The sequence below is a fragment of the Geotrypetes seraphini genome, chromosome 3 (genome assembly GCF_902459505.1).
Source record: "Geotrypetes seraphini chromosome 3, aGeoSer1.1, whole genome shotgun sequence".
In the NCBI taxonomy this organism is placed as follows: domain Eukaryota; kingdom Metazoa; phylum Chordata; class Amphibia; order Gymnophiona; family Dermophiidae; genus Geotrypetes; species Geotrypetes seraphini.
Genome location: NC_047086.1, coordinates 205,988,182 through 206,014,792, shown reverse-complemented (window position 1 = coordinate 206,014,792; position 26,611 = coordinate 205,988,182). Strand labels below are relative to the sequence as shown.

The 26,611-nt window shown below is 43.3% G+C and overlaps 1 protein-coding gene across 1 annotated transcript in view; it reads right to left on the bottom strand.

The window, feature by feature from the left end:
- Positions 1–26,611, bottom strand: part of TFCP2 (transcription factor CP2) — a 171,793-nt gene that overhangs the window by 59,890 nt on the left and 85,292 nt on the right. Inside the window, exon 8 of the mRNA XM_033939022.1 lies at positions 25,816–25,904. Within this exon, the coding sequence (XP_033794913.1) occupies positions 25,816–25,904 (89 nt within the window). The remainder of the gene's footprint in view (positions 1–25,815; positions 25,905–26,611) is intronic.

Sequence of the window (26,611 nt, the reverse complement as noted above, 5' to 3'; positions counted from 1 at the left end):
CTCCTCCTCCATCTGCACCTTTAAGCTGTATTATTAAAGCATAAGGAAAAAATTTTTTCCTCTGAAAAGGTAAAATTTTATTTGTGAATTCAAGAGCTATAAGGATGGCCACAGGAAGGCAATCTAAAATTTAGTAGCATTTGCAGCAGGGGGAAAAGCAAAACGCCTTAAGCCAGATCCATCAACTAGTGCTGCCCAATTCAGAAAAAAAAAAATTCGATTCAGCCCATTGAATCGATTTTTCGATTCGATTTTCCTGCCCAATTGGGTGTTTTTTTCAAACATCCTGGTGGGTTTATTTTATAGCCTCTTCACCCCCTTTGCCTTCTCCTAACCACACTGGCGCTGTGATGTAAACAAAATAAACAAACAAAAAAGACTTTTCCTCTCTTTGTTAAATCCTAGCTCACGTTTGCGGTCTATCACCAGATCTGGCAGGATACACGTTTCAAATCTGACACATTAAAATTATTTTTTCCACCTTTTCTTGTCTGGTCATTATTCAAATCTTGTTGGTCCGAGGCTCTGGTTGTGTTCTGATAACTTGCTTGCCAGGGTCTCCTTCTTTCTTCGTGCTAACCATCCATCTGCCATCTCTGTCCTCCCCTTCCATTTCCCTTCCCTCCCCTGGAAGTCTGGCATCTTTCCTTTTTTTATCTCCATCCATAGATCCACCTTTTCTGATTTTTTTCCTTTATGAATATTACACTTTTGAATAAACAGTGCATACCTTTGACTACAGCTACCTTGCTTGTAGATGGAGGTGGAGTGCATCTGATTGTCAACAGAGTTCCAGGCAGGCACAGGGTATGATAGAGATGTGCACTTATTACAAAAATTAACTATTATACAATATATGTGACTTAAGAGGGGGACCATAACCCAGAAATAGGATGACCAAAAAAATTTTTCTTTTTTTTTTTGGGCGGGGGATAGTTCTGCAGGAATATGGGCCATGTCTGGTGTGTTGTGTTTAATTGTGGAACTGGTTGTCTAGGTAGAGCATAATTATCCAAAATGCATCTGAATGGATAGTAATCCAGCACCTGGGCTTGCATGACTGCAGCTAGTGGTGAGTTTCCGTCTTTGGCTATGAGTAGGTACTGATTTATCAAATTATAATAATTATCCATGGGCTTATATTAATTAGGTTGCAACTTTGGTCGAGGCACTTCCTAATTATTTTTACTGAAGGGAAGGAAGGGATATACTTTTATTATTATTTAGGGTAAAAAAAAAAAAAAAAATAAAAAATAAATAAATCTCTCTCTCTCTATATATATATCTAAATATATATATCTATACCTATCTACTGTATTTTTCGCTCCATAAGATGCACTTTTTTTCCACCCAAAAGTGAGTGGAAATCTCAGCGCGTCTTATGAAGCGAAGGTGCAAAATTTGAATCCCCCCACACAGCTGCAATAGCCCCCACCCTCATGCACCAGCTGCACCACCTTGCCCGCCAGCCCCACCATACAATTGCAAAACAATCCCCCCGCGCCGCACCACCTTTCAGCACCCCACCAGTATAATTGCAAAACATGCCCCTTGCGCCGCACTACCTTTTAGCACTGCTCGCTGCCCCCCCATACAATTCCAAAAGACCCCCCCACCCCCGCACTGCAACACTTTTTTTTTTTTTAAACAAACCCCCTGTTGCTGTTGTTGCCGCCACCGCCAAACCTTTTTCCAAGCCTGGTGGTCTAGCGTACGGCTCTGTATTCCCGGCAACAGGTGCACGAGTCAGGAGCGCGGCAGTCAGGGCCAAGCTATACACGCTCCCGCTTGGGCCCGCGCCACTTTCCGAATGGCTGGCTGCAGTTCTCGCGGCGTTTAAGCAACTGGCTCTGTTTGCCTGATTGCTACCCGAAGGTCCATACAAAAATATTTTGAAAAAGAAAATTACCTGTAAAAGTAAAGTACTAATTATGAAGACATAGCGTGAAGTAGATGAGACACTGAACAGCTAGCCTGTGATATGCAGGTGTAAAAATCTAAACAACTGTTATATGATTTAATTGATGGCACAGCAGTGACATTGGTTGTGGCATATACCAATAAATTAGAGACATCTGTTGGGATCTCTCAATAGATTTTCATTCCCAGGTCTTTGCTGTTGATCAATTCTTTGTGGTAAATAGTAAGCTCTTACAAGGGGAGGCATAGATTGTTCTGGTATATCCAAAAGTACCTTTTAATCATCTCTATTGGAGTGACTACGGGTATCTTAGGAAAATTTAAAATACATAAATTGTTAGCGCTGCCCAAATTTTCCAAAGCTTCCATTTTTTTCCTCAAGAGAGTGTTATCCATTATCAGGCCTTCTTGAATTTTTTTTCCCCCAAGTCACTTCTGCGGAAAATTTTTTAAGTCATTTTTAAGTGTCAGTGTCTTGTTTTAAATTTAAAAGTTCTTTTTCTTGTTCATTTAGGGCTCCTTTTATCAAGCTGCGCTAGCGGGATTAGCGCGTCAGACATTTCATCACGCGCTAACCCCCGCGGCCAGCTAAAAAACTAACGCCTGCTCAATGCAGGCGTTAGTGGCTAGCGTGGCAGGCAGTTTAATGTAGCTTGATAAAAGGACCCCTTAGTCTCTTTCCTTGTTTGTTAATTTGTGGGGCAATTGAATTCCAAAGTTTTACTACCAGGTCCCATAGTGCATCCAGAGTAACTTCTGGAGGTTTAGTAACCATTGGAAAAAGTACAAGTGGTGAAGGGGAACTCTCAGCTCCTAGACATACCTCTTGACTGCATCGGTCCGCCTCCGTTGGAGGTCCTTCCTCAGGCATTCTCTCTGGAGGAAACACAACCTCTCCAGCAGGCTCTCAGAAGCCTCCCCTGGCTCAAACACCGCCTCTTCGGATGTGTTGAGCACACGCGGAGAGCTCGCTTTCTGAGGCTGCGGGGGCGGGAGTCTAACATCAGGACTCAAGGTGGCATTTAACCCAAGGAGATCCACTGTTGCGTCACTCCTCACTGGCATCTCCTGCGGGCGAGTTCCCTGGCTGTTACGTTTCCCTCTGCAGTAGCTTTAACAATTCATCAGTAGTGATGATCGAGGGAATAGCAGAGCGTCGGGAGGCATTACCGGCGCTTCTTCCCCTGTTTCGACATGGTTGCTGGAGATATCACAGGTAAAGTTCACAGCGTCTGTCTCATCAGTAAGCTGTGGCGTCCATCTTGGATCTCCAAACTGGATCAGTAATGAATTTTAGTCATTATAAGAGTTTATGTTTTATTAACTAATATATCTTTATATATGTATGTGTGGATTTGTTTATATTATGACTTCTTGGGTAATCTTAGATATGAATTAATTATATAGTTCAAAATGACTGTTATAGGGAATTGATTGTTTCCTGATATCCTAAACATTAATATGAAAATTGTATGTTTATTAATTGATATTTAGATAATTAATTTGGGGTAGAATTAGGGTGCATGGGGAGGTGGGTGGTTTCCTGACCTAGAGGTGTGCTTATAAGTTGTTGAGTTATAAGTTGGGATGGGGTGGGGTGGGGATGGGGGGTTGGGTCCTGGATGTGGGGGGAAATTATATCTACTTATTTGTTTAAAGGGAAATCAAGAAAATTTGGTTGAATGGTACAATCACTTAAAATGGCTTTAAAAATATTCCCATTGAATGTCAATGGACTTAACCATGCTATTAAGAGAAAAAAAACACTCAATTTTTTAAAACAGCAGGAGGCAGACATATTTTATTCAGGAAACTCACTTATCTGCTATTGAAGCAGCCCAGTTGGAAGGAGGGTGGGTTAAGCATAGTTTTTTCACTCCTGCTATGGGGCGGCTTTCCTAGTACACAGAAAATGCTCAGCTGCATTTGGTGCAATTACAGCAGATCCTATGGGAAGATGGCTTCAAGTAGACATGAGCTCAGGAAAAGAATCTGACGCTTAATATTTATGCCCCTAATTTAAATCAGGCTGAATTTTTCAAAAATCTCCAGCAGTTGATTCTGCCACTGGCTACTTCTAATTTAATAGTGGCAGGGGACCTTAATGCTGTTATGGATCCATTGTTGGATAACCAACCCAGTAAGCTAATAAAATCATTGGGATTAGATAATTTAGTACAGTCCTATGACTTGAAAGATATATAGTGGATTCTTCATTTTAATGCTTGGGAATTTTCTTTCTGCTCCCATGTCCATAAATCATTTTCAAGAATAGTTTACATTTTGATTTCAGATCATTTAACTCAGCAGATTACAAAAGCCAGCATAGACCCAATTATTTTATCAGATCATGCTGGTGTTTGGATTGAATTTAAATTTGCTGAACAAGATTGTAGTTAACCTGTTTGGAAATTCAAACTTTCTTGAGGAATTTCAGTTAAAAATGAATATTTTCAACTTAATGCCTCAGAGGAAATCTCTTTAGAAACATTGTGGGATGCTTTCAAAGCTACAATGAGAGGGCACATGTTAAGAAATTGTTAAAAGCAGAATTTTCAAATTTGGAACAAAATATTAAGAATTTAGAATCACAATTGGCCTTGAAATGGGAACAAATTACTTTCCAGGCTCTCTTGAAAGCTAAATATAAATACAATGAGATTTCCTCACAATTGGCTAGGAAAGATTTGTTTTCTCAACAGGCTCTGTATTATGGAAACTCGAATAAAGCGGGAAGATTATTGGCTAATTATCTCAAAGCAAAAAAAAGAAAAGTAAAGATTGTGGCTATTAAAAGGTGAGAAGGGTGAAACTCATTCTCAAATTGGAAATATTTTAAAACAATTTTTGAACTATTATAAAGCTTTATATTCTTCTGAGCTTTATTCAAATAAAGAACTTGAGGGTGTAGAATTTTTAAAGTTAATCAAGGGGCCAAAAATTCCCGAGCATATAAAGGAACTCTTGAGGCACCTATATCACTTAAAGAACTTCAGGCAACGTTGAAGTCCCTTAGAGTTGGATCCGCTCCAGGTGTTGATGGGTTCACTGTGGAGTTTTACAAATTATATCAAATTACACTATAACCTCATCTTTTAAATTTATTTCAATCACAACTATCTAAAGTTTGCATTTCAGATACTATGGCAAAATCTTAACTATTGTTTTGTTGAAGCCAAATAAAGATCCCATGTTGGTTTCAAATTACAGGCCTAATTCTTTAATTAATGTAGATGGAAAACTTCTGGCTAAGTTATTGGCTTTACGCTTAGCCAAAGCTCTCCCTTATATTATCAATATGTACCAAACGGGTTTCATTGCTCAAAGACATTCTTCAAATACCACCAGACTGGCTTTCCATATGTTAAATTTAACAAAAGCCATGGAGGATCCGGCCTTTTCTGTGTCCTTGGATGCAGAGAAGGTCTTTGATCGTGTAGAATGGACCTTCATGTATCAAGCAATGGATTGGTCTGGATTTATTAAAATGATTCAAACCTTGTATAGTTCCCCTTCTGCCAGATTATATATTAATAATACTTTTTCAGAACGTTTTCATCTGGAGAGGAGAGTTAGACAAGGGTGTCCATTATCCCCTTTGCTTTTTGACATTTTTCTGGAACCCTTGTTATTGGCTATTCAAAAGGCAAAGGAGATACAGGGCATTCCTTATGCAGGTCGGGAATATAAGGTCTCTGCTTATGCAGATGATATTTTGCTTCATTTGAGGAATCCTGAAAATAGCATTCCGCATTTACTAGATTTTATTGAATGATTTGGAAAATTTTCAGGATATAAAATAAATTGGAGTAAATAGGAGATTCTTCCGCTAAATGTACATTGTGTAAAAGGATTATTTGACTCATACCCTTTCCTTTGGAAGGAAGAGGGTATAAAATATTTAGGTATTTGGATTCAAAAAAATGCTGGAAGATACAATGCGAGTAAATGAAAAATCTTTATTGCTGAAGGTTATTGAAATGTGTGAGCAATGGAACCCATTACATCTTTCTTGTTGTAGGTGAGTTAAAACTGTAAAAATGATGATTTTGCCTGTAGTTTGCTATCAAATGAGTATGTTGCCAGTTTATTTTCAGGGGTCCTTTTATAAGAAACTGAATGGAATTCTCACCAAATTTATTTGGCTGGGTAAAACTGCCAGAATAGCTTTAGTATCTTTACAAAAAACAATTGTGGCGGGTGGGGTAAATTTACCAAATTTTTATAGGTACCATCAGGCCTATATACTGCGTCAGAGTCCTCCCTGAGCTCATGAAACATCTCCTTGATTGGTTATTTCTAGAATAGCAACTTATGTCCCCATTAAGATTATAATTGTCAAAATGTCAGAACTAATCTCACATTTATGCAGCACTTCATTCATCAGGAGTTACAAGCTGTCTTATTGATCCTCAGTGGGCCACCAGGCACTCAAACTTCTTTCATAGTGCCAGGCTTTATGCTCCCATTCGTCAGCGGATCTTGTTTGCCATATGGAGCACTTTAAATTTTATTAACAATTTAACAGATATTCCAGTAGGAAAGTCCACGTGTCAATCCTTATGGTTGAACTCCAAGATTCAAATTGGCGAGTCCAAGATCCTCTGGAAGCATTGGTTGCAGGCAGGCATATGTATTAGATGATGTGATATCTAATGGGAAAATGCCTGATTTTTCACGACTGCAACAATCATTCGGTATTTCAAAGTCTCAAATATATAAGTGGTTGCAGTTGAAGCAAGCCATTCAGAAGGGGTTCCCTGATTGGCGAAATCTACAAAATGAGTATAGCTTGCCGGGCCTCTGCTTCCAGACAGATTTGCTAGGGCATCAGGCAGCCAAGTAGTATAAATTAATATCTGGCTATAAGAAACAAAAAACAAGTTTGAGAGATATTTGGAGCATTGAGATTAAGCAGCAGATTTCTGCTACTCAATGGCCACAGCAATTCATATGTTCTTATTTGATCTTGGAGGATGAGGTATACAGCATCAGGATCTACGAGACAAACCTGTTTTTTTTTTGTTTCATAGAAGTTTTGCAGAAATTAGATAGTTCTAAGTCAAATAGATGCTGGCACTGTCATCTCGATATAAGGAGGGAGTCTTACAGGCCGAGTGCTGTGCTGAGAGCAGTGTTGTCTGTGGTCTTCAGCTAATGATTTTTCACAAATTTGGTGTTCATATTTGAGGAGGCATAGCCCCAGACGAAACCAAAAGTGAAATGGTTGGGCAGCCATCGGGCAGAACGTTAAGTGCCTTTCCTCTACAGCACTATATGCACTTTATAATTTATATAGAGCCTGTTTAAAATATAGATTTTGAATGAATCTTTTTGCACACGTCACTTTGTCAAGACCAATGATTCAAACACCACCCCAGTAAGGGCATGAAAAGAGTAGTGCCTTGGGTGTTTGAGGTCTGGCATTAGAATCTACTTGAAATTAGTTTTGTCATCAGCTATTTTGTATTCGTATAAACATATTGGACATTTCTGAATTTTCCTTATCTATTTGATTTGACCATCTGTCAGACAATGTCCTGCCATGTCATGTTTGCCATCATCTTGTATAAATATACTGATATGTATGTAAACTTGTAACCTGATCTGAGCTCTTCTGGGAGGACAGGATATAAAAACTAACTAACTAAAAACTTATTTTCCATATTCTCCTTCAAGAAATATGGAAGCAGCAAAAGCTAAGAGAAGCAGCAAAAGCTAAGTGAAACAGAGACACTATCTTAGGTAGGAAGGATGGCATAGTTTTTTTAAAAACTATATTTATTGAGTACATCAAAAATAAAGACCACCACCATCACAATGCAATACAGTTCAGTATACAGGTGTCCCACAAGGCAGTAATAATAAGACAATGACACAAAAATCAGCAAAACAAAGCTCATATCTATCAACTGTTATAATTATAATACCAGTTTGAGGAATATCCATGGGAGTGATCGGTAATATTAAAAAAAAAGAAAGAGGGAATTCCTGCATTCCCCAGGTTGCTATAATATACAGTAGCAGATAAAACCTGAGGAAATGCCTTACAAGATCACCGAGTCTGGGGACCTTTTAACAGTGCTAGTACAAGAATAGAACAGATATTGGTTTCCCCGTACAGTATATAAATGCACCAATTTTACTGAAAAATCTACCCCAAAGTATCCACCTCTCCCCCATCCGTCTCTGCCACCCGATAATGAATAATTACAAAGAGATCACCTTAATAATAACTGAGGTAAGAATAAGAATCCACTGGATAGAGAATGACAGATTATAAAACGAACCCCCCCCCCCAAGAATCATATCATGGAGGCAGCAACCCCAGTGAAAGCAAAATTCTGCCACCAGTGTAGGATTATAGGTACACACCACAGGCCTACTCCCCAAATCCAATCAATGGGCATCAAGCCAAGCAGTCTGAGTGCTACGATTAAACTGGGGACTTGTCCTTTAAAAGCACTAGCAATCTCCACCACAGTTCTTTATAGTGTTGTCGGTCAGGTTTCATGCGAGAGTGATGCACCCACAGTTCAAAATGCACTACAATGGTTACTTTGTTGCTCCATTCTGTAGAATGGTTTGTATGGCGAGAATAATATTAAAGAACAGAAATTGTTGGGTTGCCAGAGGGAGACCCCAGTCCACAAAAACCTGTTCATCAAGTAACAAAGCTGGATAGTCCCACTCCAAGAGTATCTGAAAAACCTTCTCCAGAACCTGAAAAATGTCATTCCACAGTAGCAACTTGGGACATTCCAAGAAAGTATGGAAGAGTGTCTCTCTCTGGGATGTACATCTCAAGCAGTCCTCTGAAGGCCACAAGCCCAACCGCACCCCTCACACTCTGGTGAGATAGAAGTGGTGCAGCAACTTAAATTTAGTTTCTTGCATAGAGACTGTTTTGACATAAGTATATAGACCCTGAAATTGATTGCATAAATCGCCAGGCATCATGGGAAGAGCCAAATCATTTGCCCAGACATCCACCAGATGTGGTAAATGTTGATCTCCTTGAGAAGCTATGCAGACTTTATACCAAAAAGACTAGAGGTGCAGGGGGTGGTAGTGATATATTTGGTAAGAGAGCCATCCCCCATACTGTGCCCATGTAACGAAGGCAGTTGGCAATAATAATGATGAATTTGCAGGTATTGATAAAACTATCAGGTAGTTGCCATGACTGCTATACCTGTTGAAAAGAGGGGAATTGCCCACCACCAAGGCATAACAGCTGAGAAAATGTCAGACGATGGTCCTGTCCCCAAGTCCTGAATGTTCCATTGAGAAGAAGAGGAAGATATGGCGACTCTCTCAGAGCGTGATTCTTGCCTTCTCCACCACCACCACCATGCCCTCTGGAGCAGGTGTAAAAAGGATGGGACCCCATTTCCTCCCCGATTATGGATGAATGCCAACAAGGATAGCGGCATGGCGCATTGTCGCAAAAGGTCTTTCAAAGAGAATTTGAAGGAACCCGTAATCTCCTCAAAAATCCAGTGTAAGAGCGCAGCAACATTGTAAAGTCACAAATCAGGTAATCCAAGACCCCTCTTTACCTTAGGTCTGGCGAGGCAGTCATATTTGATGGGGCCCACCTGTTGTTCCATATAAAGAAGCTCACCATAGAGCAGAAATAAAGGATATCCTTGACGGTAATCCATAAGGGTAAGGTCTGATGTGGGTAGAGTATTTTAGGCAAAAGCACCATCTTCACCAATGCCACTCTACCCATAAGAGACAGCGGGAAGTCTTTCCAGCGAAAACATAATTGTTTCAGTTTCTCATAGATAAAGCTCTCGAGCAACTAGACTGAGAATACCACCAAGGTATTTAATGAGGCCTTTAGCGAGACCCACACCCAAAGAGTTATGCCAAATTGCATCTTTGTCAAGGCATAAGGGTAAAGCCTCAGACTTGTCATAATTAATGCGGAGTCCAGTAAAGCTGCCATAGTCATTTATAAGAGTCATAAATCTTGACATAGTGTGTTCCGCATGAGAAAGAAAGGAGCATGTCATCCGCAAACAGGCTAATATGAAATTCATGCAGGCCCACAGCAATATCCCAGACCGATGTATCCAATTATATTTTTGTGGCTAGGGGTTCAAACGCAAGAAGAAACAATAAAGGAGACAATGGATACCCCAGACGTGTGCCCCGATGGAGTGCAAAAGAAGGGAAGAGAGAACCATTGATGAGAAGCTGGGCCATGGGATTGGTGTCCAATTAACAAATTCTCCTTCAAAGCCAAACTTCTTCATAACCCAAAAGAAATGTTGCCAGGAAACCATGTCAAAGGACTTCTCCACATCCAGGTTGGCTATCAGCGATTTATCTTCCGAACAATGTTTAGCCTGTAAGACAGAAAGTACTTTCAAGAGGTTCATGGAGGCGTACCTCCCAGGAACATAGCCAACCTGGTCAGGATGTATAAGCAGGGAGAGCAAGGTATTGAGCTGGGCTGCAAGGATAGAGGCTAGCAGTTTATTATCCTGATTCAGAAGCGAGATGGGGCGGTACAACCCTAATTGGTCCAGTGCTCTCCCCGGCTTGGGTAGAATTACCACATGCACTTTATTTCACAGGGACTCCAGAGAAGTCTTCACTAGAAGTCCTTCAAATAATCTTTACAGGGGTTCCTGTAAATCAGAGCATAACATCTTATAGAACTCGGGACCCAGGCCATCCAGTCCGGGGGATTTGGCCAACTTTAGTTTTTTTAATAGCCTGAAGAATTTCCACAGAAGTAAAACAAGAATTCAATATCTATTTATGTTCTGGGGTGATGGATGGTAGTGGCAAGTCTCGGAAGAAGGAATCCCTCACCGTCAAGTCCTCCAATCCAGCACTGTAAAGCTGCTCAAATTGTTGCATGATATCTGAGTGGGCTATATACATATGGCCATCTCTGCTCACTATATTGATGATCAGATGCTTGGATTTTGTTGGTCTAGTCAAGCACGCCAACAAATGACCCGCTTTGTTGCCCCAACAATTATACTTATGAGAACGAATAGTGCACTCCGCCCGTGGGTTAAGCAAATTATTTTGTTCTCTAATTTGTTGCATTTGTGTTCTAAGTATGGGGGTCATCTGAGAAATATGCTGCCTCCAGAGGGCGCTCAGTTGAACAGTCAGGGAAAGTAATTCGTCCTCCCTACGTTTCTTCTGCGCAGCACTATAGGCAAGTATATAGCCTCTCATCACCACCTTCGCCTTCCTTCAAAGTGGCCCTTTTTTAGAGGTTCAAAAGGAGGACATTGGAGAGCTTCAAGCACTAAGTTGATGTTCGACTGAGGACACAGACCTAAGAGGAGGTTAAAGACCATTCATGTGAGAAATTGTACGGAGATTCCAAGATGGCCACGGTACAGAAGTGCTGAGAGGATCGCACCTGAACCGCACCACTTAAAGCCTTTTTCCTATTAATTATTGCGGCTCGTGTAGCCTACCTTTAGCGATGCCGAAGAGGAGAGGCAGGAGCGCCGTTAGCACCTCACGACGCCCTGATGTCCTGACCTTTGGCACCATCGAGCAGTGTCTGCGGAGGATGCAGGGAGCTTCAGCTGCAATGCCAGGAACCAGCCCGTTGAGGGCGCCTGGTCATGACGAAACCAGACACCTGCTCAGCCCCGACGTGAGAGCTCCACCCCCGCAGCCTCGTGTTACCAGCTCTCCAGGGGAGGAGGAAACCCCGGAGATGGGGGAGGAACTCTCCCTAGAGGCGAGTTTACCGGAGAGTTTGGAGACAGAGCCCCTGGTTCAAGGTGTCTCTGTGGGAGAAACCCGGGGAGTACCAGCTATCGGGGGTAAAGATATCCAACCAGAACAGTATCTACAGACGGTGAGCATTTCTATACTCAGCAAAAGGTCTTAATTCCTGATAAACCAGAACAAGTGACTCTTGAATCCCTATGGGATTTAATTACAAATTTTACAAAGACTATAAGCCCCAATTTCCAATATGTTGAAGCAAAATTGATTCAACATACTAAAGAGCTTCAGGTGCTAAAAGAGGGTCTGACAGTTTCAAAATCCTTAATCCAAAAGATTGACCAAGACTTATTATCAATTAAACAAGTACAGTAATCCCTTGTTAAGGATCAAGTGAATCTTAGGAGGAAGTTAGAGATACTTGAGAACAATGCAATAAATAATAATTTAAAAATAATTAGTTTTCCAAGATTAACGATGGTGACTCCTAGGGAGATACTTAGGAGATACCTAGTGGAAATCTTACAAATTCCAGAGGAAACATTACCACCTTTTTCCCCAAGTCTTCTATTTGCCTAATAAAGGAGGGAAACAGCAACAGATTAAAATGACCGATCAAGCTCCATTAAATGTATCGGAAATTTTGGAAACATCAGACAGAGACATTGCAATACCATCTACAATGATATTAACAGCAGCTCTTTCAATTGATAAAATGTGGTTATTGAGGCTTTTCTTCAAAAACAAACAGAAAGAATTCAAATGTTTCCTGATCTTTCAAGGGAAACTCAAAAGCGTCGTAGAGAATTTCTTCTCCTGAGACCAGGAGTCACTTTACTGGGGGCAACATTTTATTTGAGACATCCTTGCAAGTGTATAATTTGCCACCGCTCAGTTAAATGTGTTTTCTTTGAACCTCAACAATTAAGTGTTTTTCTGGCAATGTCCCACCTGGATGAAGGAAAATCAAGCTCTCAATAATTATAGAAGAAGCTCCTTCCCCAGCGCTATCTGTATCAGATCTTGCTAAATTGTTTAATAGTTTTCTTTCTTTTTCATCTATATGTAATCTTGGAATCCTAGATTGAGGACTTGAGAGAATTAGTCAAAGTTTTCCTAAATCCTTTTCTTTTTTGTAAATTGTATTAAGATATAATTTACACTTTATGGAATTGTATTCACACTAATTCACTTTCTGTACAAAGTGTTTTTTTCTCTTGGTATGTTATAATGAAAACTTATAAATAAACCCGATATCTGGGTGAAAAGATATGGAAGAATATTTTTATCCAAACTCTGAAGCAAATGAGTGAAGCCACGGAATTTAATGCTAGGCCCTTTTTGAACCCTGCTCGAATAAAAGCCAAAATATGTGACAGGAAAAAAAGCAAAAGGGGAAATAGTCTTCTCTGAACACACTTCAAACATCCTCTAGCACAAGCTATAGAGGGGTAAAACACTCCCTAGCCTAAAGGAGTGTAGAAATTACATCCTTTGGACATCCTTAACTTTGACTTCTCAAGAGCCAGTCAATAAGACCAAAGCAAGAGGAATCCTTCATTAGAACTGGGCAGAGCAAGAGCCAAATTAGAATGGCATATCATGATCTCCTCTGTGTCAGTCCAGTGTGATCAGCATCACATGACCCAAATGAACAGCGATCCAGTGAAAAGCCCTGCCTATCAAAGGCCAAAGAGGAAATATGTAAAGAAGAGCATTCTGGTGCCAAGGCTGAATCAAGGCATCCAACCCCAGGGAACCTAACTCTTCTGCTGAAGAGTTTGGTCGTGATTAGAGTGACACGGGGATGGGTTCCCACAGTAAAACTGCATTAAATCTGCAGAAATGGGAAAAAATTGCAGCCGGTTTACTGTGGGAATAGGAGCAAGGCCTTTTACTGCCCTGTGAGAGCAATAAAAAGCCTTGCTTCCGCAGTAAAAAAAAATTGCACCTGAGTCGGACTTGGCATCTCCTCCTCGGCATCTTGATAGAACTTATATCAAGAAGGGACTTGGCATAAGGAAGGTCCCAGAGAAGTCTCTGAAGGTTCCTCATGGTGGTACGGGGGGGGGGGGCCTCTGCTATTGCAGCCAGCTTTTTTTTTCTTTTTTAAGGTTTTAGTCCACCTAGGGGAGGGGTCTCTGTGCTGGAGTCTGGCTGTGTCAGGGCCTGTGCAGAGGTGTGGGGCTCCGATGCAGAAAGCACCCAAGGGTGGCAGTGAGGGCTTTTGCCCTTTGGTCCCTGTGTCTCCGGAGCTGGGAAGAGCAGTTGTGGCAGGCTGGGCCAGTGGAATCGGCAGTAAGGCCTAAATCACACCCAATGAGGCAGACAGCTTTAGGTCCTTTGCACAGCAAAACATATGATTGCTGGCCGCCGGGGAGAGGAAAAGCAATCAGCAGCACATGTATGGCCTTGACTGGCAGCAGAGCCAAAGAACATGCAGGAGCGCACCGAAGAGAAGAGGTCCAAGAAAGAAAAGAGGGCTTCTGGAGCACCACCAACATCAGTGGAAATGTGAGTGGATCCCAGCTGGGTGATGGCTGGGGTCCGGGAGGCTGTTGGACTGCAGCTGGGGCCCAGCCAGGAGGGACTCCTGGTGGACGCACATGGGAGCATGCCAGAGCAGCTGTGGAGTCAGCTGGCTCAGGGGGTTACACTATGATCCACAAGTTGGGGGGGGAGGGTGCTGGCTAGTTAGCTCCAGAGCTGTAGCTGAAGGGAAGGGCGGTGCTAGAACTGATCTGGGGGAAAGGGAAGTGCTGGGCCCATTTTGGGAGGGACTGGAGTTGAAGGAAGGGTGAGGTACTGGACGTGCAGCTCGGAGCTTGAGTTAGAGAGAAGAGAGAAAGAGATGCTGGACCCATGGGCTAGAAGGAAAATAGAGAAGTGGATGATGTCATCAGGGACGTGCCAGAGTAAATCAGGGCAGTAGAAGGGCCCGAAGCAGCGTGTGGAGACTGATGCAAGCGCTGCTGGAATCACCACCTTTGTAGTCCGGACCGCGGGAAGGGAAAGGGGGGGTAGAGGAAACGCTAATGCTGCTGCACAGGGAACTGGGGGGGGAGGAGGGAAATGGAGAGGGATGGAATGCTGCTTTGGACAGACAGACAGAGGGAGGAAGGGAGACAGAAAGGAAAGAAGAAAGACACAGGGTCAGGGAGATACACAGAAAGACAGACAGGCAAAGGGGGCCAGGGACAGAGACAGACAGAAAGGACAGCGGGAGCCGCGTCAGGAGGGGTGCGTGATGCGGCAGTGGGAACTTTTCCAATGGGTGCAACTGGGCAGCTGTCGTGAACCTCTGATCAGGGGCAGAGCAAGGTAAGAGTATCATAGGGATAAGAAGGAGGAGGGAGGATAAAAAAGGAAGGGATGCCTACTGCTGGACAGGGGGAGAAGGAAAGAGATGGTGATGGACAGGGGAGGTGAAGAAAAAGGAACGGAGGACTAATGTTGGATAGGGGGAGAAGGAAAGAGGTGCTGCTGGACAGGGGGGAGGTAAAACAAAGGGAGAAGGGCTGCTGCTGCATAAGGAGAGCAGTGAAGGGGTGGTGGTGGACACAGTGGAGGTAAAAGGAAGGGAAAATGGACAGGGGGAGCAGGCAAGGGGTGGTGATGGACAGCCAAGGAAAAAGAAAGGCAGAAAGAAAGAAAGCGGCTAAGGAGAGAGAGATAAAAAAAAGACAGACACACACACATATGTTCTAGCACCCGTTAATGTAACGGGCTTAAAGACTAGTGATTACATAAGATTGCTACACCACTGAGAAATTGCACAGATCTTTTTGGATTATTATAATCACTAAGTGTTTGAAGAGGATAGTCCACAGAGCCAGCATATGCATTGGGCCCCAGTGATCTTCAGCCGCCGGTCCAGGGTGCGATCAATGCGGCGTTGTCTTCGGGCCGGCTCCCTCTTCCCTCAGTGCTGCAGTGCACAAAGCCGTGGGCAGAGGCTCCTAAGCACATCCTGCGCCTGAACCGGAAGCCTTCTCTCTAACGTCGCAACATCAGAGGGAAGGCTTCCAGATGAGGTGTGGGGCGTGCAAGGAGCCGCTGCCCACGGCTTTGTGCACTGCAGCACTGAGGAAGAGGGAGCCGGCTCGAAGATAACACCGGGGGGCAGGCCAGAAGGCAAGGCACAGCATGGAGGGAGGAAGACAACAATGGTAGGGGGAATGATTTTATTTTTTAATTTAGTGATTGATTTACATCTGCTGTCTGTTCAGGAAGAAATGCATTTGTTTCTTTTCCTCTGGGGTTGTACTGCATGCAGAGTCTTGCATCTTAGGGTTTGTTTGTATATATTAGTACTTTTAGTTTTTGGTCCCGTATTTGCAAGGGGTTATCTGTGTTCTGGTAGGAATGAATACTGAGAAGCATACAGTGTGGTTTGTGTAGTTTAATTTTGTGGTTAACCATTATTATGGGGGTGGGGTCCGGGGCAGAGATTGGGTGGAGATGGGCAGGGTCTGGCCCACAACTTAGCTCAGTGTTTTTCAACTGCTGGTCCGCGGATTGGTGCCAGTCAACAAAATAATTATTTTATTTCTGCCAGTCCATAGGTGTCAAAAGGTTGAACACCACTACTCTATAGCACCAAAAAGCCTCACAATGAGATAGAACCCCCCCCCAAATAAAGGAAAAATAAACTCAAGCTGAAGAGACGTTCTCACCATCTTGCCCTTTTTATTTGTTTATAAATTGTATATAAATGTATTTAACCTTTTATTTATTATTTTTTACCTTATGTGATTGGTTGATCTAAAGTTGTTTTAACTGTCTGGTTTGATTAATGTGTTTTTCTTTTTTACCCCAATTTTATCATTATTTGTAAATTGCATTGAATTACGATTTTGCAATCAAATCAAATTTTTAATAAACTTGAAACTTGAGCACAGCCCAGAGAGATGGGAAGTGGAGCAAAAAATTCTGAGACTACACAAATTCTCGCAGGGATAGATTGACTACTTGAAGATTCAGGAATGATGTACCTATTGCACTAGAATTAATTTTCTGTTTGTATGATTGTTCTTGATTGTTTTTTTTCTCTCTTTTATCATATATAATAAAACGCTAAGCGCGCATGCGCACTTGCGCCGCGTGTTCCCTGATCTGTCACGGCGGCACGAGTGCGCATGCGCGCCAGACACGTTTCCCTGCTCTCCACCTCACAATACGGCCCTACCGGCCGAACTGTCTTTAGACGCTGCCACGGCAAGGCAGTGCGGAGTGGCGGCTGCCGGGAGGAGGCCGCGGCGGCTTGAGGTTTGTCTGGACCACAGGAAGGGAGGGGGGACGGTAAGGGACTAGGGGAGCTGGCCAGACAGTGAGGATGGCGCGCATCTTCAACAGTATGTAGGCGGGAGGTGCGTGAAGGAGTTTCAGCTCAGAGGAACGGCTGGAGGGTGCTGCAGGTGGCCCATGCAGGTAAAAATTCTCACAGGAGGGGAAAGGGGGCTGCTTCGGGGGGAGGTGTGTGCTGGGAGGCAGATCGTTTTGCTTAGGGGGGGAAGACAGAAGGGGGGGCCACGGAGAGACAGGGAGAAACTGGAGGGGAGAGGGAAAGGGGGCTGCTTCGGGGGGAGGGGTGTGCTGTGAGGCAGATCGTTTTGCTTAGGGGGAAGACAGAAGGGGGGCCACGAAGAGACAGGGAGGAACTGGAGGGGGAGAGGGAATGGGGCCTGCTTTGGGGGAGGGGTGTGCTTGGAGGCAGACAGCTTTGCTTGGGGAGGAGACAGAAGGGGGGCCACAGAGAGACAGTCAGGGAGGAATTGGAGGGGGAGAGGGAAAGGGGGCTGCTTTGGGGTAGGGGTGTGCTGGGAGGCAGTTCGTTTTGCTAGGGGGGAAGACAGAAGGGGGGCCACGGAGAGACAGTCAGGGAGGAACTGGAGAGGGAAAGTGGCCTGCTTTGGGGGAGGTGTGTGCTGGGAGACAGACAGCTTTGCTTGGGGGGGGGGAGACAGAAGGGGGGCCACAGAGAGACAGTCAGGGAGGAACTGGAGAGGTAGAGGGAAAGGGGGCTGCTTTGGGGGAGGGGTGTGCTGGGAGGCAGACAGCTTTGCTTGGGGGGGAGACAGAAGGGGGGGCCACGGAGACACTGTCAGGGAGGAATTGGAGGGGTAGAGGGAAAGGGGGCTGCTTCAGGGGGAGGGGTGTGCTGGGAGGCAGATCGTTTTGCTTAAGGGGGGAAGACAGAAGGGGGGCCATGGAGAGACAGTCAGGGAGGAACTGGAGGGGGAGAGGGAAAGGGGGCTGCTTTCTAGCACCCGTTAATGTAACAGGCTTAAACACTACTTTTTATTTAATATTATGTAAACTGCCTTGACCTGTTTTAGCAGAAAAAGGCAGTAAAGCAAACACAGAAAACAAACATACCACCAATAGGCATGCCCCTAAGGGCAAGGCTTTTCCAAATTGCCTATATCCCAAGCTCCACCGGAACACTGGACCAGGAGCAAATGTCTTACAGCACAACTCTCACTGGACAATTTTCAAACTGTCAAACTGTTATTACTGCAGTGCTGACCCTGTGTTTGATTATTGCAATTCACATTATCTTGGTTTTTATTGTAATCCGCCTAAATAAATAAATATGTAATTTATGCTTTTCAACTGCCATAGAATGCTGCTGCACAGATTATGCATGCATTCAAATTTTACCTCATTATGCCTATTTTGTGTGATTTGCATTGGCTACCTATTTCATCTCATATTTAATTTAAAGTGGTATGTTTGATTTTTAAGGTCTTAACCCTTTCAGGACCAAGGGACATATTTGTCCCATAACTTTAAAATCCTATAAATTTTGATTGGGATAGTCTACAGTTCTAAATTTGATATGTACGGATTCCATGATACTGCCTTTATGTAAACAAACTGGTTCCGACATTCATTCATTAGCGTCGTTGCCAGATTGACGAGAAGATTCACTTGCCACACTGTCCATAAGCCAGAAGTTTGATTTTTTTAAAAAAAAATAATGATATTTCACAAAAAAAAATCAATTTTTTGGCATCTGTAAGCCCTTTTTACCATAAAAATGTCATCAAAACCACAAAAATTGGCCTACGATCCTTATGGTCCTGAAAGGGTTAAAGGACAGTGGGTCCTGTTGTGTCAAGTTCTTTATTTCATACATACCATCCAACATGATCACTACATTCTGAGAACCACATGTTGCTTGAAATCCTGTTATTTAAATGTGACTCATTCAACTTTTTGGCGCTCCATGATATCGATACAGGATGCTTCTATGTGGAATGCTTTGCCTGTTGAGGTTAAGGAATTTCCAGTGTTTTGCAGTTTAGGAAATATGTTAAGACAATTTTGTTTAAGCAAGCTTTTTCTTGAAACTCATTTTTTTAAATTTCATGAATGTTTTTGTAATTGTATGTTTTGATTTTATTGTATATGTTTTATTGTACCCCGCATAGAATTGCAGGATGCTGCAGGTAATAAATGAATAAAAAACTCAATTCAGACTCCTATATCTCCATTTCCTGGTAGACAAGTATAACCCACAAGTGCTGTATTGATCTTTGATGATGCTAAGAAATGGTTGGTTTGCCTGCTATAGTTAAGGCACTTCTGATAGCACAAAATATGGCAACCAGATTGATGGTTGGGGTAAATTTGATAGTAGACTCACTTTGATTGGTTTATGCTGGCTCCTAGTCTATCAGCATGTTAACTATCCAAGGCAATTTGAATTTATCAGAGCGCTGTGTTAAGAAGTTTCACCTGACCCTTCTTCGAGCCTCGATAGGTACTATCTTTTGTGTTTGTTATATACATCTCAAGGCTTTATCAACAGTTCCATCTTTGAGAATAGGTAACAAACAATTTGTGCACTTGAGGGCTTTAACTTTTCCGACACTGATGTCATGGAATTTGTTAAACTGTGCCCTACCTAGTAATTTCCAAACCCCACTGACCGCGAGCGAGCAAGCCCTAGTACATACCTCCCTAAGCAGCGTCAGGCCGGCAGTACTCTAAACAGGCTGTTTCTCCCTTATCCATCCATGAATTCACTCTGCCACGTTACTGATGACATCATTAGTAATGCGGCAGAGTGAATTCACGTGTAGACAAGGCCAAAGCAACCTGTTTAGAGTGCTGCCGGCCTGATGCTGCTTAGGGAGGTATGTAGGGTTCGCTCACTGTCGGAGGGGTTCAGATGGGAGGGAGGGAAGGATGGGGGTTCGGCTGCGGGGGCTCGCTCAAGGGTCCTGCTGCACAAGGGATGGGAGGGAGGGAAGGAAAGATGCTGTACAAGTAAGGGAAAAAAGGAAGAATTGGGGTGAAGGAGAGGAAGGGAGAGATGATCATGTATATACCCCGAAAATAAGACCTAGTGCGTTTTTGGGCCTAAAATTAATATAAGACACTGTCTTATTTTTGTGGAAACACGGTACCTGTCTGTACCAAAGCTGACCCGCCACCGATTTTTATTCCCTCCCCCCACCGGTCCTTCTGTCTCCTTCCCTGTAGGGTTCTCGTCTGTTCTATGAAATAGGATTGGATCATGAATTTAGTTTTTTGATCCACCCTAATGGCAAGGAAGGGGCATATATAAATTGTTACCTGTATGTCCTTCTGCATAACACGCAGATACTTTGACGCCAATACAACCAACCAGGCCACCTACTCAAGGTATGTAGCATTCATTAACTTCCCTTATTTACTTTCTTTTTTTTTGGTTTGCCACCCTTATTCACTTTTTTGTATTTTCTCTTCCCTGCAGGATCTCGCCGTTCTATGATGTGGACTCATCCCATTACTTTACATACCTTTGTCTTTAATGATGAGATCTTTGTTTGGGACTTTTATTTAATAAAAGTGATTTACTATAATTGCAATGGAACCAAAACATCTGAGCATTTCAGGTTGAAATGTGTTAAAGCTCATTGCTCAGTACATTTGCATGATAATAGCTACATGTCATAAGAGATATTTCAAACTGTTCATGTTGTTCATTTTGTCATATTATCTCCGAGGCTAAAGTAAATTACCATGGCAATTGAAAGTAAGGAGTCAGTACACGGAAAATGCACTCGCGTAACTCAGGGCAACAGAAAAGCTCGTTCCAATGGACATTTCAGTTTGCGCATGCGCACACACATTTGCCTCACGCATAACAGCGAGGTATGTGCATGCGCATTTACATTGCACGCCATCACCTCACAATTTGTCATGTGCATGATTGTCTGCTCCGAGTTGTCATGCTCACGATTGCATAGCGCGTATTTGATCGTGCGTGCTATTGTCTTGTGTGCATTTGACCAGTCACCGAAGACTGATGTGGCATGGAGACGCATAAGGTGTGAGGAAGACTACTGTTCAAGTGAGATGCTTAAGGGATGAAGTTGAATGGTCGAAAAGCAGACTTCATCAGCATATAAAGCATAGTAGTGAGGATCCAGGCAACAGGAAGAGGTTTGAGAGGAGGCCTGGTATGGTAAAGGACTTTCTTGACTAATGGTGGCTGAAATGTACTTAGTGCACCAAGATCAACACAGCTGAAGTAGTTATAATGCTAGAATTGGAATGGTGTATGAGACAATCCAAAACTTATGCTGTAATGGAATGTTTTAGCAATTCTGGGAGAGGTGGTGAAAGGATATGAATGGGGTGCACTGCAATAAACAATCCCACTATATACTGTATAGAATGTAAATAAAGGGAGAATGAGGATCTCAGAAACCAGCTTGGAAGTTGGTAAATGAGCCTTTAGTCAAGACTGACAGGTTCCAAGTTTCATTCACTGATCCTCTAATTAGAGAATGACACAGAGGGAAAAATTTGTCTCCATCTCTGCCCCATCCCCATAAGCTGGGTCCCCACCCCGTCCCCGCAAACCATCTGATCATATCTGCACAAGCCTTAAATAGTTTTATACTGAACTTATTTTATTAAAGTATAAAAAGAAACAATATTCTGTACAATTGTCATTTTATAAATCAAAATTCTGGCTGCTGAACTAGAGGAAGAGATCTTCAGCTGGCAGGGCTTTGTTTATAAATATTTATCAGCACAACTAATATACTACTTTATCCTAAAGCAAAAAAAGAAAGAAAGAAATAGAAAATGTTTTTCTGTCTTTGTTGTCTGGTTTCTGCTTTCCTCATCTCCTTGTCATTCAATTCCTTCCATCCACTGTCTGCTTTCTCTCCGCCTCTTCCATATGGAATTTGCTCTATTTCTATGCTTCTCCAGAAACTGTGCCTCTCCCTTCCATCTCTCCCTCCCCCCACCCCATTGGTCTGGCACCCATCTTCTTCCCTCAGCTCCCCTGAAAGCCTGGCATCTCTGTCTTCATCTCTTCCATCTTTCCTTCCCTCCCCCTGGTGGTTTTTAGCTTCTCTCTCCTTTCCTTCCCTCAGATCTGTCTCCCTAATTCAGCATATACCCTTTTTTCTTTATCCCCTCCTTCCATCCAGTATGTGCTCCCCACTCTCTCCCTTCCCCACTTTCCTTCAGCGTCTTTTTCCCTCTCCCTCCTACCCATTTCCATGCAGTGTCTGCCCCCTTCTCCTCTCCATTACCCTTCAGCACTCTTTGTGCGATCCAGCAGCCCCCTCCCTATTGCCATGGTCAAGACATCTCCCTTCCTCCCTTACTCTCACCTTCGCTGGCAATTTTCATTGTTCTGTCTCCGAGCGGCCCGAGCCTTTAAATAAGTCGCGTACGGCTGCACTGAAACTTCTCCTCTGACGCAACTTCCTGTTTCCAGTTGCATCAGAGGAGAAGTTTCATGCAGCTGTGCGTGACTTGTTTAAAGGCTTGTGCCACTCAGAGACAGAAAAATGAAAATCGCTAGCGAAGGTGAGGGGAACGGAGGGAGATGCCCGGACCATGGTGATCGGGAGACAGGAGATAGGAGGCTGCTGGACCACAAAATTAAGAGAGGTGATAAGTGAGGCAACGCGTGCAAAATACTTAATTGCGGGAACAATGCCATGCACCGCTCCACAAGGCGGTGCATGGTCTTAGAAACATAGAAAGATGACGGCAGATCAAGTCTGCCCACACCATCGACCCTCCCTTTTAAGTCTAATGTCCCCTTTAAGTAGAATAGTAATAATGCCATTCTACTGACCCGCTCTTTCAAGTCTATACCCTAGTGATCCTATCCTTTGGCTGACCCTCGTAGGGATCCTACATAGGTATCCCATTTATTCTTGAAGTCTGGGACGCTGTGTGCCTCTATCACCTGCATTGGAAGCTTGTTCCAATGCTCAATCACTCTCTCCGTGAAGAAGTACTTCCTGGCGTCTCCACGAAACTTCCCTCCCCTGAGTTTGAGCGGATGACCTCTTGTGGTCGAGAGTCCCTTCAGGAGAAAGATATCATCTTTCACCTCAACCCGTCCCGTGATGTACTTAAATGTCTCAATCATGTCTCCCCTCTCCCTACGCTCCTCGAGAGAGTAGAGCTGCAACTTGCTCAGTCTTTCCTCGTACGGGAGACCCTTTAGCCCCGAGACCATCCTGGTGGCCATCCGTTGAACCGATTCAACTCTGAGCACATCTTTACAGTAATGTGGCCTCCAAAATTGCACACAGTATTCCAGATGAGGTCTCACCATGGCTCTGTACAATGGCATCATGACTTCAGGCTTCCTGCTGATGAAGCTTCTCCTGATACAACCTATCATCTGCCGTGCTTTAGATGAAGCCTTCTCCACTTGAGTGGCAGCTTTCATATCAGCACTGATGATTACTCCTAAGTCTCGTTCTGCCGTAGTTCTGGTTAAAGTTTCTCCATTCAGGGTGTAAGTTCTGCAAGGATTTCTGTTTCCGAGATGCATGACCTTACATTTCTTGGCGTTGAAGCCCAGCTGCCAGATCGAGGACCAGCTTTCTAAAGTACGCAGGTCTTGCTCCATAGCATCCTTTAGATTATAGTCGTTTACTATATTGCATAGTTTGGCATCATCAGCGAATAAGGTTACCTTGCCTTGAAGCCCTTGAGTCAGATCCCCAATGAATATGTTGAAGAGGAGAGGGCCCAGGACTGAACCCTGTGGCACTCCGCTAGTCACTTCCATTTTAGAGAGGGTACCATTAACCACCACCCTCTGAAGTCTTCCACTAAGCCAATCTTTGACCCATGTAGTTAGAGTCTCTCCCAACCCCATCGATTTCATCTTGTTCAGCAGCCTGCGGTGTGGGACGCTGTCAAACGCTTTGCTGAAGTCCAGGTACACGACGTCCAAGGACTCGCCTGAGTTCAGTCTTTTTGTTACCCAGTCAAAGAAGCTGATAAGATTGGACTGGCATGACCTACCCTTGGTGAATCCATGTTGACTGGGATCCCGGAGATTTTCCTCGTTTAGGATCGTATCCAATCTATACTTAACCAGTGTCTCCATGAGTTTACACACTATTGAGGTGAGGCTTACCGGTCTATAGTTCGCAGCCTCAGCCTTGCAACCCTTTTTATGTAGAGGAACGACGTTGGCAGTTTTCCAGTCCAACGGTACTTTCCCCGTACTTGTCTTGTCCCTGTACCCTTGGCAACCAGATTTTTTTCCTCCCCGTTTCGGCGGGTTACCTATGGCTAGCTGTGGGTAACAGTCACCGGGTCATTCTCTACCTCTAGAATAAAATGGGGGAGGATTAAACTCCTTTCCTGCCTTACAATTTCTTTTTTATGTATTTCTTTATTATCGTATTTTCACTCCATAAGATGCACCTGACCATAAGATGCATCCAAGATTTAGAGGAGAAAAATAAGGAAAAAAACCCATTCTGAACCAAATTCTCCCTACCAGGCTCTGCACCCAACCCCACACTCCTTGCCAGGCTCTGCACCCAGTATCATTTCACAATTCTTGTAACAAAGACCCCAAACCATTTTAGTAACCTCTCTCAAACTCCTCCTCTCTCATCCTCCCGAGGACGATGCCTCCAGAATAAGGCAATATTCTAGGTAAGGTCTTACCAACCACCTATACAACTGTGCAAATCACCCCCTTATTTCTACTAGTCATGCATCTGTTTTGTGCACCCTGACATTTTTTTCCAGGACTGGATACTGCTTTGTCTCCGTTTTGCTAGCTTGAAGTCAGAGTATAGACACCAGGTGTCTTTTTACTGTGCTATGGACATAAGTAAAACACACCAATCATCATATATCACTCACATGATTTTCTGCACCAAAAAATGCACAACTAACCTAAAGCTAATTTTCAGTACTAACAATTGCGACCAGTGTTAATGCAGCAGAAATGAAACTGGGTTGACCTTGAGCTCATCTACTGTCACAATCTTTGTGCCTATGAAAAACTACTTGAGTGGTGTAAATTTGCTGTGTTTTTAAAGTTCTTACCTCTTATTGTAAACTGCACTGAACTGTGAGGTATTGCAGTATATAAATATATTTATTATTATTATAAACCATGAGCAACTGAATATTGCAGAACTTCCCTTACATACTCCCCATTCTACCACAGAACTGGGACTACAACAGGGAGCAGTAGTGCAAGTTTCCCCTCATACACACTGCTCCACCACAGAACAGGAAAAACCATAGGAGCACCATAAATGGCGCAAGCTCTCTTCACACATTCACTGTCCCATATAAGAAAGAAAGTACATGCAGTAGCACTACTCAGGTTCTGTCAGCCCAATAAGCAGCAAGCATAAATGAGAAGTAAATAGCATCTGCCAAAGAGCCACTGGCCTAACTCTACATTTATATTTATGGGTCTAGGAGCTCATATTCACTGTTGATCTCATAGCCAAGCTTTATTGCAAATGCCAGAGTTCATTCCTCAAGGCCATAATGACTTGTCCAGATCTTTGGAAAAAGTGATCGATAACTTATAAGGCATACACAATATTTTTATGGCAGATTACAGAAAGCAGATTTCTCCAGTACAATTGCCTTTGGTCTAAAAATTTGACTTGTAAGGTTTTGTCTACCTTATATAGATGTTGGCTGTGGAATCCTAAGCAAAACACCTATGTGGATATTTTTTGCTTGGATTACCTTAGGTGGTACTACTCATGGCAGTGCAACAATCGGGGAACCATAAAAAAAAACCCCACACAACCCAAAACCAACTACCTAAAGGAGACCATGTTTGGCAGAGTAAGAAACATTCTGATCATTTGATCTCTAAATTTTAATACTTGTAGTGTGTGGATTGCTCACTGCCAGACTTACCCTTCGCTGATGGAGAAACTGCTATGTGAGCTGTTAAAGCCAGGAGAGGGTGCGTTATTAACATATGTGATCTCTGGCCATGGCGAGCACTATAAAAAGGAAAACATATCATATGATATCAAGAGTGAAAAAAAGCAGCATAACCTGACCTTTGGTCATAGCCCTCAGGACCAGCAGTTAACAAGATAGCAGTTTACTACTATAATCTGTGAATCCAAGATTAATCCCTTCAGTATATAGCTCAGGTTAAGTTGGATCAATTGAAAGCTTATAAAGATCTCACTATGTAGTGCAACCTTGTGAATCCCAAATAGAGTTTCTTTTAAACTCTCTCCTGTAACTCTTCCTCTTTCCCGGAAAAAGAGGACCAATGCACACTGCCCATGCTATATATCAAACACAAGGATGCGCCTTTTTCATTGCCGCCCCCAAATGTTTTATCTTCTAGCCGGCTCCCTCCTCCTCGCTGCCATAGTGTGCACAAAGCCACGGGCAGCAGCTCCTCATGCGTCCTGCGTCTCATCCGGAAGCATTCCCTCTGATGTTGCGACATCAGAGAGAAGGCTTCCGGTTATGGCGCAGGACGCTCATAGGAGCTGCCGCCCGCAGCTTTGTGCACACTGCAGCAGTGAAGAGGAGGGAGCCGGCCAGAAGATAGAACACCCGGGGGCGGCAATGAAAATGTAAGACACCTGCTGGAGGGAGGCACCTAATTAAGGCACAGAATGGAGGGAGGGAAAGGGGCGTGTTGGGACTCAAGAAAGAGGGAGCACAAACTTAGGACAAATGGTAGAAG